Raw genomic sequence first — 15,683 nt, forward strand, 5'->3', positions numbered from 1 at the left:
CTGCATTTACAATGTGTGAGGTGCTACATAAGCACTTGCCCGATTGCAGAAATGAGCAAATAAAAAAAGTTAAGGGCTTGCCCATATTGGGCAAGCAAAATGTTTTGAAACCTTTATTTTAATCTTTCCCCCCTACAAGCCCCCAAAGTCAACCACACAGGAGCCCAAGGATCATGACTGCTTAGTGATGCAATGCGCTTTAATTTCATGTCAGCAACTTCCCAATACTTACTGTACTGTACATGACGAAGCTCCTACAGTGTACTGTTATGCAATGCAACATCACCACTTGATCGAACCAAGTTTTTACTCCAATGTTTTTTAAGTATACTGATATGCATATCAGCCTGTGCTGTTCATTCAAATGATTGTGTTTTATTAAGCCCTTGACTTACGATTGTAGAAGTGATTTTCTTTATCACTTTCTTATTTTGGGGCAAGTAAAATTCATGCTTGGGTAAGTGTTCTGCAACAATTTGAAAATTTGCATTTGAAAATATGGATTCTAACACTAACACAATTTGTCAAACTCACCAGAGAGATTGTAAGTGGTGATGAACTGTTGCAGAGACTCAGAATTGAGTCATGTACACCACAGTGGCAGTTACGATGGATCCTATGCATTCATGTGAACTGTGAATGAATTGAATAAAGTAGGATAGAGAATATCACCTCATTATACCATGTGTGCAAGACATAATTTATGTCTTGACTGGATAAATGACTAAACGCACAAACCGATTATGAGGTATTTTGGAAAGTACCTGTACTGTACAAAATGTATAACACTGATACTGACATTCTGTACTTTTGTTTGTGCTGTGAATCTCTCCAAGGAAGACAGCTTTATCGTTGTTTTTCTTATTTATGGTAGTCTTCGTCTTCTCTCTCTCTTGCAGATTAAGAGAATTGTCAGAGAAGCTGTACAAACAACCGGCACCATGGTAAGTTAATACTCTGTGTCATCTGACAGTTATTCCAAGCACATGTACACTGTAGTCTGCTGTTTGCTTGTAGGCCAACCAGTCAAACAAATTGATGAGAATTTGTTTAAATTGTCATTATTGCTGTTGTTGTTATTGTGACGTTATGATGACTATAGTTAAAATTACAACTGTATGTCGTTTGTGTTATGGCTGTTCATGATTGTTATTACCATTATGATTATTGTTATGATGGTGGTGATGATGATGATGGTATACAAATGATGCACAGGATAGAGTGCGTTAGTGTAGGCGTAGTGCACTCGAGGGTATTTACAATTGTGAAACATGCACGAGGCGAAGCCGAGTGCATGTTGCACTACATTGTAAATACCCGAGAGTGAGCTACGCCTACACTAACGCCACGAAATAATCCTGTGCATCATTTGTTTTATAAAATGGGTCGAAAATTCGAAAACTAACATCATTTTTCAGCGTTTTTCACGTACCTTTGTGGGTCAAGACGTCCGAAGATGTTCGTCCCAAACTTTTACGCACGTCGCACTCGCGGAAGTCCCGCACATACAGTATAAGTATAATGGGGGGTTGGGTTTCCGGACACCCGCATGAAAACTTACTTATTTTACATAGAATATGCACCCTTTACCTTAAAGACTTGATATAGACTCCTCATATAGGCCTACTAGACAACATACTCTGAAAACGGCGTGAGAATTAACCTGCTAAATCGTTGGATTTGCTCTTCAAAGTGACTCCATGTACGCGTCCGGTCCCATAACGCTTGGTCTACTGTACTGTACAAAGTGTACGTATAGTATAGTACAGTATACGTACGTACGCCACATATGTTATGCACAAGGAAAGACAGGCCGGCCGGCCGGCAGCCCGAACTAGAAGTTGTTTACAGGATTGACAGCGCGTACGCGTATGCATGCAATTCATCAAAGGAGCCGCCGCGCGCACAGACGATCGGCAATCTACCATAGGATTACAGGCAGTGCAGTTGTACTGAAGTAAAGGAAGGAGGTGTGTCTCATTTCAGCGCTTCCTATTGGCTACATTCTTGAACCCATTTTATAATTATCATTATTATTATTATTGTTATTTTATTGTTATTATTATTGTTATTATTATTATCATTATTATTATTATTAATTTTGTTATTATTATTATTATTATTATTATTATTATTATTAATTTTGTTAGTGTTATTATTGTTATTATTAATATTATTATTATTATTATTATTATCGTTATTGAATTATGTTTTTAACATGTCTTTCAGTTATTGCGTACAAAGTATAAATTTTCAGTTACTTACACGAACATATTCACATGGATGGGATGTTATTGCCTGGGCTAGTGAGATGTTACCGGACTTGACCGTTAACATGTGCTCTGACTTTGTTTTTGTTTTTGTTTTTCTTCCACTTCGATAGCTCTGCAGGAATGCTACCCCTGAAGAACATAGTAGTGAAGGGAATAGCTGTAGGACCAAACCATGTTGCATTCCTACTAGAGGTAAGATACTGCTCTGTCGATGTGATGTTGTAAATGGTGTGTTCTTTAGTAGATGCCCCAAATTATATGTTACTGAAGCCACTATCGATGATACAATGTTTGTCTGCCAGATGCTGCTGCAAATGCAAAACGAAATCAAATTATGTGACACCACAGTTTGCATCAGAATTGCAACAAGTTGTGCAGAGATTCTCTATTGGTTTTCTTAGGAATGTTTGTTTGTTGTTTAGTATTATTATATATTTTTACCACTATGATAAAGTTGTGCTGATGGCATACACTCGAATAAATGTAATTGACCATTGAAAATTTTTGAGCAAAAGTTAGTCAATATATAAACAGTTATAACCACTGGAATGCCATGTTAGTCAACAAACATGACTTCCTATTTTACTGCTGAAAGAGGTATGCAAAATACAACAACAACAGTCATATGACAGAGATCACACAGGTATTGCACCTCCCCTACCCCCCCCCCCCCGAAAGTAGTGAGCATATATGATTTCTTTTACTTTTTTTATGAAAGAGTAGGATGGAATTTAATTTACCTTTTGAATGTCATTAAAAATGTGACATTGACAGCGTACATATGCATCGTGTAGTGATGGTCAGTGTCTCAGTTGCTCACATCCTCTGAAAGACACTTGAGTTACATTTGTATGTTTGCAAATTTCATTTAATTCTCACATAAAGTGTACAAATGAGTTTGACTAGCAAAAATATCATTGAACATACTGTAGTAAATTTATGTGCACAACATGGCTGGTGCAGGAAGGAAAAGTGACAAGGAAAGGAAATTTTATGCCATGTGATCTTCCGATTTCATTTTTTTTTTTTTTTATAAGAGAAAAAAGGAATCCACTTAATCTGTTGCCCAGGGGAACCGGGGGGGGGGGGGGGGGGTGCTTCATAAAGCTGTTCTTGAAGTTAGGAACGACTTAAGAATGACTGGAACACGTTCTGAGAATTTCAATAATTCAGCACAAGAACTGATCACCAGTCATTCTTAAGTCCTTCGTAACTTTAAGAACTGCCCTATGAAACACCCCCCTGGATGTACACCCCCATGGATGTACATACCGTACATGTACCATGCATTGACTCTATCGGGAATTGCTATAAATACAGTGGACTCCCGTTATAATGAAGTTCATGGGACCGGCAGTTTTCTTTCGTTATATCGAAATATCGTTATAAACGAACAAATGAAAAACAAACTTATAGAACGGATAATGTTGTGGCCTGAATTTTTACTTTGTAGTAGCTGCAATTTCGTTATAACCGTGTTCATTATAACGGGAGTGCACTGTATATGGACAGAAGGTCGGTATTTTAGTATATCTCTGTTTTACATTCATTTGATAGTTATTCACTTGTTCTTCCTCCCGATTTATCGCAGGATGGGAGAGTTTGTCGAATGGCATTCTCCATCAACCCTGACAAGGTGGAATCGGGACCCTCCAAGGCAGATTCTTCCAAAGGGTGAGTGAGGCAGCTGTGTTGAGCTCTTCGTTCAGCATATCATGCATTATGCATACATGCACATAGTTCGGATGTTGCTCTTGATATCGACACTAGGGTGGACCATGGGCAGAGTATACCTGATTTGATAGAATAAACTCTCTTGTGGCCAATGGCACCATTTATCGATACCCAAAGATGATGGTTTAAGAAGACGTACGTGTACATGTGTGGCTGCACCAAGTGCAGTTTTCCAATGTCAGTATCAAATTAAAAAACAAAGGGAATACCAACTACAGTCAAACCTGTCTATAGCGGCCATCCAAGGGAGACGAAAAGAGTGGCCGTTACGGACAGGTGGCTGCTGTAGACAGGCTTATCCAACTTTTGTGCGCATTGCTACATGTACATGTATCATCGTTGAATGCAGGATCTATAAGTACTTACATGTGTACATATGGGCAATTCCGTATGGGAAGGGCAAAAACAGCAAAATTCAAAGTTAAGTAAATGCTCAGAAATTTAAGTTTCCCGTACAGACGGATTGTTGTATTTACGGAAACAAAAAAACATTTTCCAATAACTTTCCTCGTTTTTGTTGTACACACTTTTAAAGTTGGGAGACTATTTATTGTATTCATCTAAAATTTTGCAATATTACATGAAAATTCAAAATGAAACAACTTAAATATCTCTCTGCTTTAACCATACTTCCACATCTTTCTTCCTATGCTTCAACAATCACATTCAATGAAGCATTCAGTCGCTCTCATTATGATATTTTTTTGAGAAATTTTCAAAATCTACTGACAAATTAATGTAATTCCGTTACCATAAAAATGAAAAAAGTTTTCTCCTGAACAAACTAATCACTGATTTTTTCTCCCCTTGTATATTTTTTCTCTACATGTGACTCCCTGAAAACTCACAAAACATTTTGTGAAATATCTCCTTCAGTTCTTCTGTAATTGTGGTAACGGAATTACATGGTAACGGAATTACACGCACATCTAATATGGAAGAGAATGACATACCGGTAACCTACTTTTGTGTCAATATGTATGTGAACTGTTCATGAAATAGCTTCAGGGCATTATCATTGAGCTTTACAGTGTTAGTGATTGGCAGTAAAGGAGTGAAAGTTGATACCACACTGACATGACTCAGCATAGCTGGATGCCTCTGACAGTGAGTCCTGACATCAGGGTACACGCTTGACAAGACTTCTTGTGCTGAAAGTCTCCTCCCTTTCACCTTTTCTCATATGTACAAGAACTACATATGGAGACTGTGCTAACTGATAACTTTATAAGGTTTGCTACAGATACCCATTCTCAAATATTAAAAATCATACTGAATTCTGAGATATCAATGTATATTGTCTTGCTAAGAAGTCTCATGGTTTCATACAAAATCTAAGTATAGTGATGAGGGACTATTGAATGGGTGTGATGCAGCATAAATTGAACAAAGGTTAGAAAGAAGAGGAAGGACATAAAATTTCTTTAAAATGAAAAGAGAGCACTGCTAGTGCTACTGACAGGGAGAAATGAACAGGATAATTTTGTGAGGAAAGATCAAGAATTTAAGAGAAGGATCATACACATTGTGATAGAACCAATTAGAAGTCATTAATTTGACACAGGATGCCCACTGAATGTGACACCTTTGATCTTTTTGTATGCTAAAGGCTTTATCATCACCAAGTCGATAGTCTGACCTTTTGTTGAACATGTCCTGTTTTCATCCTCAAGTCCTTTATCTTTAATGGTAAGTGTATGACTATGACCTTCTTTCATCTGTTTCTTAGATCTTATTTTCATTTTCATGCCCATATGATACAGAGCATCTGCTACCCTTTGAAATTTGTTCTTTAATCCTTTCTTTTTAAAAGGAATAAAGACAAAAACACCATTTATGATGAACATTTACCCAGTCAGTAATTGTGATACAGCTCTAAAATACAACATTTAGGCCTGTACTTTCCCATCTTAAGAAGATTTTAAATATTAAAGTCAATGGGCTTCTGCTTCTACCTTTACTCTTCCATGTTACCATTTGCTGTACAATCCAGTTTCCTTTTGTACAAATGCCATTACAGTGTATTTTATCATTTGCTGTCAGGCAGTCAAAATACAACTTACAGAGACTCCAACCCAAAGCACCTTCTGATCTGAAGATTCTCCCGCCTGAAACCCCTAGCAAACGGGAGACTCCAAGTTGATGTGTGCGAAGCGCGAAGTTCCCAGGGTTCTTGATGCTCTCTGGTGCTATTAAAGGCTTTTTTTTTCAACATACGATAGCAATAAGTAAGAAATCCTTTCCAACGGGAGATACAGAGCCAGGGCGGGAGAAATTAAATCTCAAGCGGGAGAACGGGAGATTTTGCAAAAATTGGTTTTCGGCGGGAGATCTCCCGTCAAAAACGGGAGAGTTGGAGTCTCTGAACTTACTGCAAAAGAGAAGATGCACACTTCTTGTGATTAAATGGCAACACTCAGGATGAGAAAATAGACAAAGTCAAAGAAGAAAGACAGAGACAGGAAGCTTGTAGGAAATTCATAGGCCAAGTCATGATTACAGTCGATGATCAAATCACTGTGGTGTTTCTGAAGACATCATTTGAAAATTTTTGTGTGGTCAGAAGTAAATACCAACATTATTCACAGGTTGATTAATCTGACTCTAACTCAGTGAGCTGCAGATGGATAAAAGAGGCCCTCTTACCTTTCTATGAATTAACAGAATTTGGTGGACTCACTATAATGGTTCGAAAAGTTGTAGTTTGTTAAAGTTATTTTGCTGTATTCTATTTCATTTTAGTTTAGTTCATCTTAAGTAGGACTTACGCTGTAAAAGAATTATCAAATTATGCACTACATTATATACCAGGGGGCAACTTCAGCTATTAGTAAAATGTCACAAGTTTTTAGTGATTAATATAAGCCACAACATATAAATAATAATGATTGAGCACTGGTGCAGTACCATAGTCCTATAAGAAAATTTTCTTTTCAATTTATGATTGAATTGTAATTTGTTATAATTGTTATTGAACCATAATTGCATCTTTTCACTTAGCAAATTAAAAGTTTCAAGCATCCTTTGTATTAAACATTGTGTTCAATGATGGGGCTGCACACTGTGATCTTGCACTGTAAATTGGCACTTTATGATTTAGATTTAAATTCAGTGTCAATCCGGACAGTTTTTTATTATTTTCTTTTGCATGTGCACATAATGTTTATGTCAATACTTGTAAGAAATTAACACATATTATCAATTATTGGCATATTTAGGAAGAAGAAAACAGAGAAATCTGTCTTGCATGATATCAACAAAAGAAATACAAGAAAATTTGAGTATTGTTGACTGGATTTGTAGAATTGTACTTGTGTAGGGCTATTCTAGCGTAATTCCGTTACCATGTGTCTTAGATGTCATTTACCTGCACAGTGTGAAATTCTTAACTTGAAAGAATACAAATTTTGATGGATGTGGTCCTTACAAGTTACAAGATCTTGATTGACATAGTTACAACTTCAAATCACAGTCGTTAGCATGAAAATTTTATATTTTTTGACAATAAAAACTAATTTGTCACCTATGCACTTGTAGCAGTTCAAGGTCAAAGGCTAGAGAGTACTTATTTAGTGGTTATATTATAGCTAAAGGCATAAACAATCTTTATCAAGACATTTCAGAATACATGAGTACCAAGAATGTGTATTTTTTCCAATGTATTTCAGAAGGCGTAATTCCGTTACCATTTGTGTACAGCTGTAATTCCGTTACCACTGACTTTCCAGGGAAAAAGCCTGCTGCTGTGAAAATGTGATGAAATATTTGAAAAACAATACAACTAAATTGAAGTTGACACAATCAAGGATGACATCAGACTACAACCTATAGTGTATGTGTTATAGATTTCAGAGAAACAACTCCCAAAGTCAGAGTTGAAGTTGTGACTCAATTCTCTGGTAATTCCGTTACCATCGGACATAGACCTCCTTTGTAACCAACCAAGTGAGAACATTTAACAAATTTGTATTTGGGGTGATAGTGTGAGTACCTCTGCATCTTTTAAATGTATCAAGAGAAGGCAAAGTAATCAATCCAGTATACAGGGTGAAAGAATACGAGCCAAAATTCTCTGATTTGTAATTCCGTTACCGCGGAATTGCCCATATGTATGTGTATATGTATGCACATGTGTGTTTCATGCATTGAACAACGCTGGAGCACAGTATAGCATGTGTACAGTCGCGAAGAAAGCTTAGCACTAGTGTATTGAATGAGTGATGAATGCAGCTGTGGCGTTCACTGAACGTTGCCCATTAATGACTGGCACGACTACAAAGCAGAAAACATGCTGAATTATCGGCTTGGCTACAGCTCCATCCAGTCTGTGGCCGCTATAGACAGGTTAAAATCTACCGCGGGAAACAAAATTTGTGGGCACTGACCGCGTTAGACAGGTGACCGCTATTCACAAGGTCTTTAAAGGACAAGTTCACCTTCATAAACATAAGGATTGAGAAAATGCAACAATATTAGTAGAACACATCAGTGAAAGTTTGAGGAAAATTCCACAATCGATGCAAAAGTTATGAATTTTTTAAATTTTTGTGTTGGAACCGCTGGATGAGGAGACTACTACAGCTTGTGAGTCATATGCGTACAACAGTATAAAGAAAATGTAAAAGAAAATTCAACATATTTTCACTTTTTTTGCATAATAAAAGTGCACTTGACTTGCCTCTTTCTAAAGGCAGGGGGAATAATATTACCCATAACATTTGTCGGTAACGAGTCAGGGGAATGTGTACTTTTTTCAAAAGATGGAATTTTGTGAAATTCTCTTTATATTTTCCTTATATTGTTGTACGCATGTGACATCTAAGTTATTCATACACTGCAGTAGTCTTCTCATCCAGCGGGTACTGCACAAAAACTTCAAAAATTCTTAACTTTTGAACGGATTGTCTGATTTTCCTCAAACTTTCAATGATGTGTTCTACTAATATTGCTACATTCTCTCAATCCTTATGTTTATGAAGGTGAACTTGTGAGTCATATGCGTACAACAGTATAAAGAAAATGTTAAAGAAAATTCAACGTATTTTCACTTTTTTCGCATAATAAAAGAGCACTTGACTTGCCTCTTTCTAAAGGCAGGGGGAATAATATTACCCATAACATGTGTCGGTAACGAGTCAGGGGAATGTGCACTTTTTTCAAAAGATGGAATTTTGTGAAATTCTCTTTATATTTTCCTTATATTGTTGTACGCATGTGACATCTAAGTTATTCATACACTGCAGTAGTCTTCTCATCCAGCGGGTACTGCACAAAAACTTCAAAAATTCATAACTTTTGAACCTATTGTCTGATTTTCCTCAAACTTTCAATGATGCGTTCTACTAATATTGCTACATTCTCTCAATCCTTATGTTTATGAAGGTGAACTTGTCCTTTAACAGGGCTTTTCCCTCAGTAATAGGGCAGATATGTAGCAAAAATTGGTCGAGATGCTCACATCCAGCGGAAAGTATGAAATTTTGCATATAGGGGTATTTTGGGGTGCTGATTTCAAAAATTGCCGGATCCAAGATATCTGACCATGGGGTCGGCCGCCATTTTGAATTCCAATATGGCCGCCATCGCAAAACAAATTTAAATGTCCCTATCTTCAGTTCTGAATGACCTGTGGCACCAAAATTTGGTACACAATAGCGTTTTGACATATTGAATTTGATGACAGATTAATTTGAAGTGTCTGACAAACATCAAATGGCCGCCATTTTGAATTCCAATATGGCCGCCTCGATGAAAAGTTCAAAATCCCTATCTCGTGTTCTAAGTGGTGAGTGACACTGAAATTAGGTGCAAACAAGTATTTTGACATACTGATGTGTCTGACAAACGCAATGCCCGCTATTTTGAATTCCAATATGGCTGCGAAGACAAACATCACGACTAACATTCACGGGCATGCCAAAAAGTGTAGCAAAAATGAAGCATAATGCACCTTTCACTGACGTCACAATGTAAATACAAAAGCGCGCACTCAATCAGTTACAAATGCGCGCTCAAATCAGGTAGCCTTATTTACAAACCCGAGATGGAGATTTTCAACACTCCAACACGGCAACTACATTGTATGTAGGAAAATTCAAATTGGCTGCCGCGCAGCTTGTCAGACATATCAAATAAGCATGTTTTTGAAGTCATCGTATCACCACGCTTTTAATGTATCAAATTTCAATGGCTTATGTCATTCAGAACTGAAGATAGGGATCTTTGACGTCGGCCATATTGGAATTCAAAATAGCCGCCGATCCCGTGGCCAGATTTCTTGGATCCGCCAATTTTTGAAATCAGCGCCCCAAAATACCCCTATATGCAACATTTCATACTTTCCGCCGGATGTGAGCATCTTTTTCACATATCTGCCCCACTACAGGGGGGGGGGGGGGATTTTTCAGTCGCGCTATAGACAGGTGGCCGCTCAGACAGGTTTGACTGCACATTGTGTATACTTGGATGTGGTAACACTGCCTTACTTTAGCAAAAAGGAGCAAGGGGAAAACCTGTTTTTTAGTAAAGGAGCAAAATGCAAGTGATATTTGTATGTGCTATGCATGTGATGTCACCACATATTGAATTACATGTTGTCAATATCTCTCTGCATGATGGCTGTTTCTACTGAAGAATTGGCATCCATGCACTAGTTAAAGGGATGGTCCATGCACAAGTTAAGGACACTGCTACACATCTAATTTGCAAATGTGTTTGTGATTAACATTAATTTTTTAATGAATTCATAAGAACCTTTGAAATAATGTAATCTGTCTTACTCGTGTATGATTCTCATGAAGCTGTTACTGTTCTGTTTGCTGACTTAAATCTCTTACCCTCAACTCTGTTGAAAATGGAATGGAGTTTCACATTACACTGACTGAGATTGACGAGACCATGATGCTTTTTCCTCATTTTAGGAAGAAGAACTGGTCATCATCGGCTCAGTCATCATCCTACAGATCTTCCTCATCGTCCACCTCCTCGTCCAAGCCCACAAACCCCCTCAATCCCTGGCTTATCAGTGTCGAGGAGTCAGGAACTACATCATCTTCAAGGTACCCCTTGTTTTGTGATGTCATAATGAAATACCAGAATATCGTGGTACCATAATTGTGGATTTTACTTGCAGGAGTCATTATCTTTTTTTTTTTTTAATTGTATATTGTCACTTCACTGTGCTGTCGGCCACTGCTGCCACCATGCTATACTATGCCAGTTTAGATCTTTGTGAGCTGCTGTAGGGATTATCTGGTCAATGGTTCAAAGTCATTATACATATTGATTGTCTCCTCGAATCTAAATTCTCGTATTCAAATGTGGTTTATAGGAGACTCCTGTTTCTAATATGGCTCTCATCTTGAATCTGAGCAGCTTTGATAGATAAAAAACATAGAATGCTACACTTAAATGCATACATCAGTGCTCCTGTGTTGCTGTTTGACTCTTCACAGTGCACACATTGTCTTTCTTTTTTAACGATAAAGTGGAGATGGTGGTCAAGACAGATGATTTATTTCTACTTTTCTGATCTTTATTTGGCATTCAAAGTAGACAATTTTGTGTTTGTAGGTAGAAAAAAGTTTTTGCTGGTAGCACAGATACTATAGCATGCACTTCTGTTGTTCCCACTCTGTTCCCTCGACAGCAAGTGGTCCTCAAATTGCCGCACACCATCCAACCGGACGACATCCAACAACACGAGCGCCCCTCGCAACCGCGGTCGCGTGATCCGGGCCCACTCTCGTGGCCGCGGTGGGGTGATCGTGGGAACGAGACCAGTTGTCCCAGCATCTGTCGTCCCCGAGGAACTAGTGTCCCAGGCCCAAGTGGTGTTGCAGGGAAAGAGCCGCTCCGTCATCATCAGGGAGCTGCAGCGGACGGTGAGTGCAGCCTGAAATAGTGTCCCCAGCATGGTCTTCCTCTCAGTCGATAATTCGAAACATTATTACCCAAGTTTGGAAATCAAAATTTATTTTTTTTTTTACAGACTTGTTTTGCCCTGTGTTGATGAAAATAAGCAAGAGCTGTCATGCATAAGGTTCCATTTTTGCTCCTGTGGCAAGTGCTCCCATGAAATATCTGCACGCCAAGCCAAACTGTAAATTCTACCCACAAGCACAACCCTAGCCCTAATACTAATCCTCACATCAAACTAGACCTAAAACTTTATCACAACCCTAACCCCAAGTCCTTGGAAAAGATAAGACTGAAGCAATTGTCGCAGGAGCAAATGTCGTGTCACCCATGCTTAAAGCATCAAATAAACATGCAGTCTCATCAAATACATTTGTATGTTCTTCACCCAACATACCTTGGGATTTTCCTAAGTCATGTCAATTTTCCTGATATTTTAGCATGATACATCCAAAGGTAGAAAAGTGTGGCTTTCCAAACTCATGTCAATTCTTCAACTTAGAGAAGGAAAATGTGTGAAGCTTTAACGCCAACATCAGTGTTACGGCTTGACAAGCGTTCTCCATATTGTTTCCACCTCTCCCCATATGGCACAGAACCTCGATGTCAATCTCGCAGTCAACAACCTGCTCAGTCGAGACGATGAAGATGGCGAGGAGCCGGATGACAACGACACCTACCTGTCCGGAGGAGGTAGGCACAACTTGGGTAGGGCGTGGCACTCAGGTCAAGTATAGGTCAAGTCAAGGTGTAAAAAAAGAAAAGAAAGAGGAATTCTTAGCTTATGATTGATGGGACTCATTTGGAGGCAACATTTTAAGAGATTATGATACAAGTGAGGTCATTTATAAGTTGTATATCCATTTTTGCAAACGTCAGGAAATTTTGCATGGTTGAAGAATAATGTTCTCCCATCAAGGTGCATGAAATCTTACGGTAATACATCCCACAAGTTTTTGAAAAACAAATAATCAAAAGAACTATCTGCACATTACTGGATTTTTTTTTTTGTACAGGGAATAATGGTTAGAATTTTTTAGGGGGTTTGAATGAATTCGCTGGAAGTTTATAGTATTGTTACCCTCTCCATCATAAAGAAGTTTTGAGTTTTGTTATTCTGAAGAAAGGTCTAATTTACCCACCTCTACAATATACCAGCTTTTGTTGGGAGTCTAATCGACAGGACCTCAAAAGGGACACACAAACTTCAAACTTCATAAGTGAGATTTATCCTTTATAATATCTTTGTAGTACAGTTAGCTAAGAAGAGAGAATTGATCTTTATATATATATATATATATATATATATATATATATATAAAGATCAATTGATGGGAGAACATTATTCTTCAACCATGCAAAATTTCCTGACGTTATATATATATATATATATATATATATATATATATATATGTATATATATATATATATATATATATATATATATATATGTATATATATATATATATATATATATATATGTATATATATATATATATATATATATATATATATATATATATATATATATATATACATGTATATTGTAAGTTCCTGCTCATCAGCAATGAGCCCAACAGAATTGATGATGTGAAAATGGCATGCGATGCCACAGGAATTACGCCATCCTGCCACAATGACTCAAGTCACCTGGGACCTCAGCTGAGTGTTCCGTGGTGAGACATAAGTCCTTCCTGAGTCATGCAGAGGGCAGAGAGGGTCATTCAAAACTATTGCATTATTCATAAAGCAGAGTGTGAAGTTAAAGTTGTATGCCATGTCCTGGTAGTGTTAGACATCACTAGAATTTGAAGGGGCGAAAGAGTCTTCACTTGTTGGAGGCTTTATTCACCCTCTTACAGGGCATCATGTTAGAAATCTGTGTGCACAGTCAGCATTAATCACATGGAGCAACAATGAGAGAAAGTGATTTTGTTAAGATTGAAAGTTATTTGGAACAGCTGTTTTCTTCTTTGCAATACATGAAGGCAACAGAGATGGGATGAAAATGTGTTTGTACTTGTTGAGGTCACTTTTGATGTCCTTTTATTATTTTGCACATCAAATGATTTTTAATGTCATACAACTTCTAAAGCAATGTACGTTATTCAAATGATATTTGTGTAGTCATCCAGCTGTGTTGATATGGTGTATTTAAATCTTCAGGGGTATTTGTAGTGCCTATGATGTGGATGTTATGAGCCTACGTCGTAATGTGCTATCTTCTGTTGGTCCATGGGATATGTAAACTACATACAGTACAATGTTGTATCTCCTACTTTCTTCAAAAAATACTCAAAGCCAAGTAGTCCAGAAACTTTGAATTAGTGTAAATGCATACAATTGTTATAAGACTCATGTTGTTATATTATCCTTTTAAACTATCTTGCCTTATAGAGAAGGCATTTTCGACAAGGATCCTTTGTTATTTTTCCCTTTCAGACGATCTGGTTTCCCTTCTCGATGGGGGTATCCACTCCGACCACCCTAGTGTCATCATCGATGCAGATGCCATGTTCTCGGAGGAGTTTCTAGGCCTCCCTCCATCAAGAAGTCGTGCCAGGGGCTCTAGCAGCAGAGGTGAGCTCTGTTCCATGAATTCTTTGACGCCCATGACAACAGTTGCCCATTTCTTTTAGAGTGGCTTGATCCTAATGATGTTTAAGCTAATGTTGAACAACAGCAACAACAATGAAATCAAGCCCAAATCCCTATAGATCGATGAGGGAAACTCGACAGTGCAAATAAAGTACAGAAAGGGACAGATGGCAAACTTTTTCCCTGCTGCAGTAGCCCAGGTTTTTCATTTTTGTCTTTAAAAAGGAGATTGTTCGTTGTCATCAGAATTGTTCCGAAATGACAAAGTCAAGTTGGAGTCTGACAGAGATCCTTTCTCCCGATTCAGATCGTGACCGTGATGCCGAGAGGGATCCGCTGCTTCGCAGCAGAGAGCGCCGCTGGCCGGAGATTGTCCAGAGGGACCCCGGCTCCGGCGCTAGCAACATGAAGTCTGGCGCTGCAGAGGGGGCGGGCTCGTCGGACGCCCGGCGGGGCGGAGCGCTGGCCCACTCCCAGAATCCTGTGGTCATTGGCGAAGATCTGGAGTGGTGGTCGGAGAAGGTACAGAAGAGTGATTCCAAATTTTGAAGAACTTTGTGTGTGAAATGAATCATGGTGTTAATTAGAAGGGAGGGGATGATAAAAGCGCTTCATAGCACATAATTCGTCGGGTGCCCGTGCATTGGCCGCTAACGCAATACAAATTGTATTGCGTTAGCGGCCAATGCACGGGCACCCGACGAATTGTAACAATACTAGTCCTGACTATTCATCCTCATTGACATTTGAAGAGGAAATCCTGTTATGTTTAAATGAATACAAGATATTTTTGTTGCATTCACTTACACTGATCAATCAATTGCCAAGAGGTAAACTACTAAAGAATGGTATCAAATCATAACTGAGGAAGAAATTGAGCTCAACATCATGTAGATGCCATTTTTGTCCTGTGAAGCATATATCAATGTGCATTATAGGTAAACTTTGTGGAGTGTCTACTGTTGATACAGCATTGTCCTTGGAGAAATTAATATGTCTGAAGTAAACAAATGTAAAAGCAATGAGGAAAAGCTTTCTCTCCATTGTATACATTAGGCTGTAATATTTGGCATTTCTGTTTGAATTAAAACATTTTTATACAAAGTTGCTTCTGTACATAGAGATTTAAAAAGATACCAGCTGTTACTTTTTTGCAGCACT

The 15,683-nt window shown here is 38.1% G+C and overlaps 1 protein-coding gene across 1 annotated transcript in view; it reads left to right on the top strand.

Annotated features, from left to right (window-relative positions):
• Positions 1-3,869: 3,869 nt before the first annotated feature.
• The window catches only part of LOC139734552 (E3 ubiquitin-protein ligase UBR5-like), a gene marked incomplete at its 3' end in the record, with an annotated part of 57,548 nt that continues 45,734 nt past the window's right edge, over positions 3,870-15,683 (top strand). The window contains exons 1-6 of the mRNA XM_071645326.1: positions 3,870-3,947; positions 10,928-11,065; positions 11,656-11,890; positions 12,521-12,617; positions 14,367-14,504; positions 14,830-15,044. Of these exons, the coding sequence (XP_071501427.1) occupies positions 3,883-3,947; positions 10,928-11,065; positions 11,656-11,890; positions 12,521-12,617; positions 14,367-14,504; positions 14,830-15,044 (888 nt within the window). The remainder of the gene's footprint in view (positions 3,948-10,927; positions 11,066-11,655; positions 11,891-12,520; positions 12,618-14,366; positions 14,505-14,829; positions 15,045-15,683) is intronic.

Source organism: Diadema antillarum, unplaced genomic scaffold, assembly GCF_040938485.1.
Source record: "Diadema antillarum isolate AM-2024a unplaced genomic scaffold, OU_Dant_1.0 seq00000532_RagTag, whole genome shotgun sequence".
Taxonomy (NCBI): Eukaryota; Metazoa; Echinodermata; class Echinoidea; order Diadematoida; family Diadematidae; genus Diadema; species Diadema antillarum.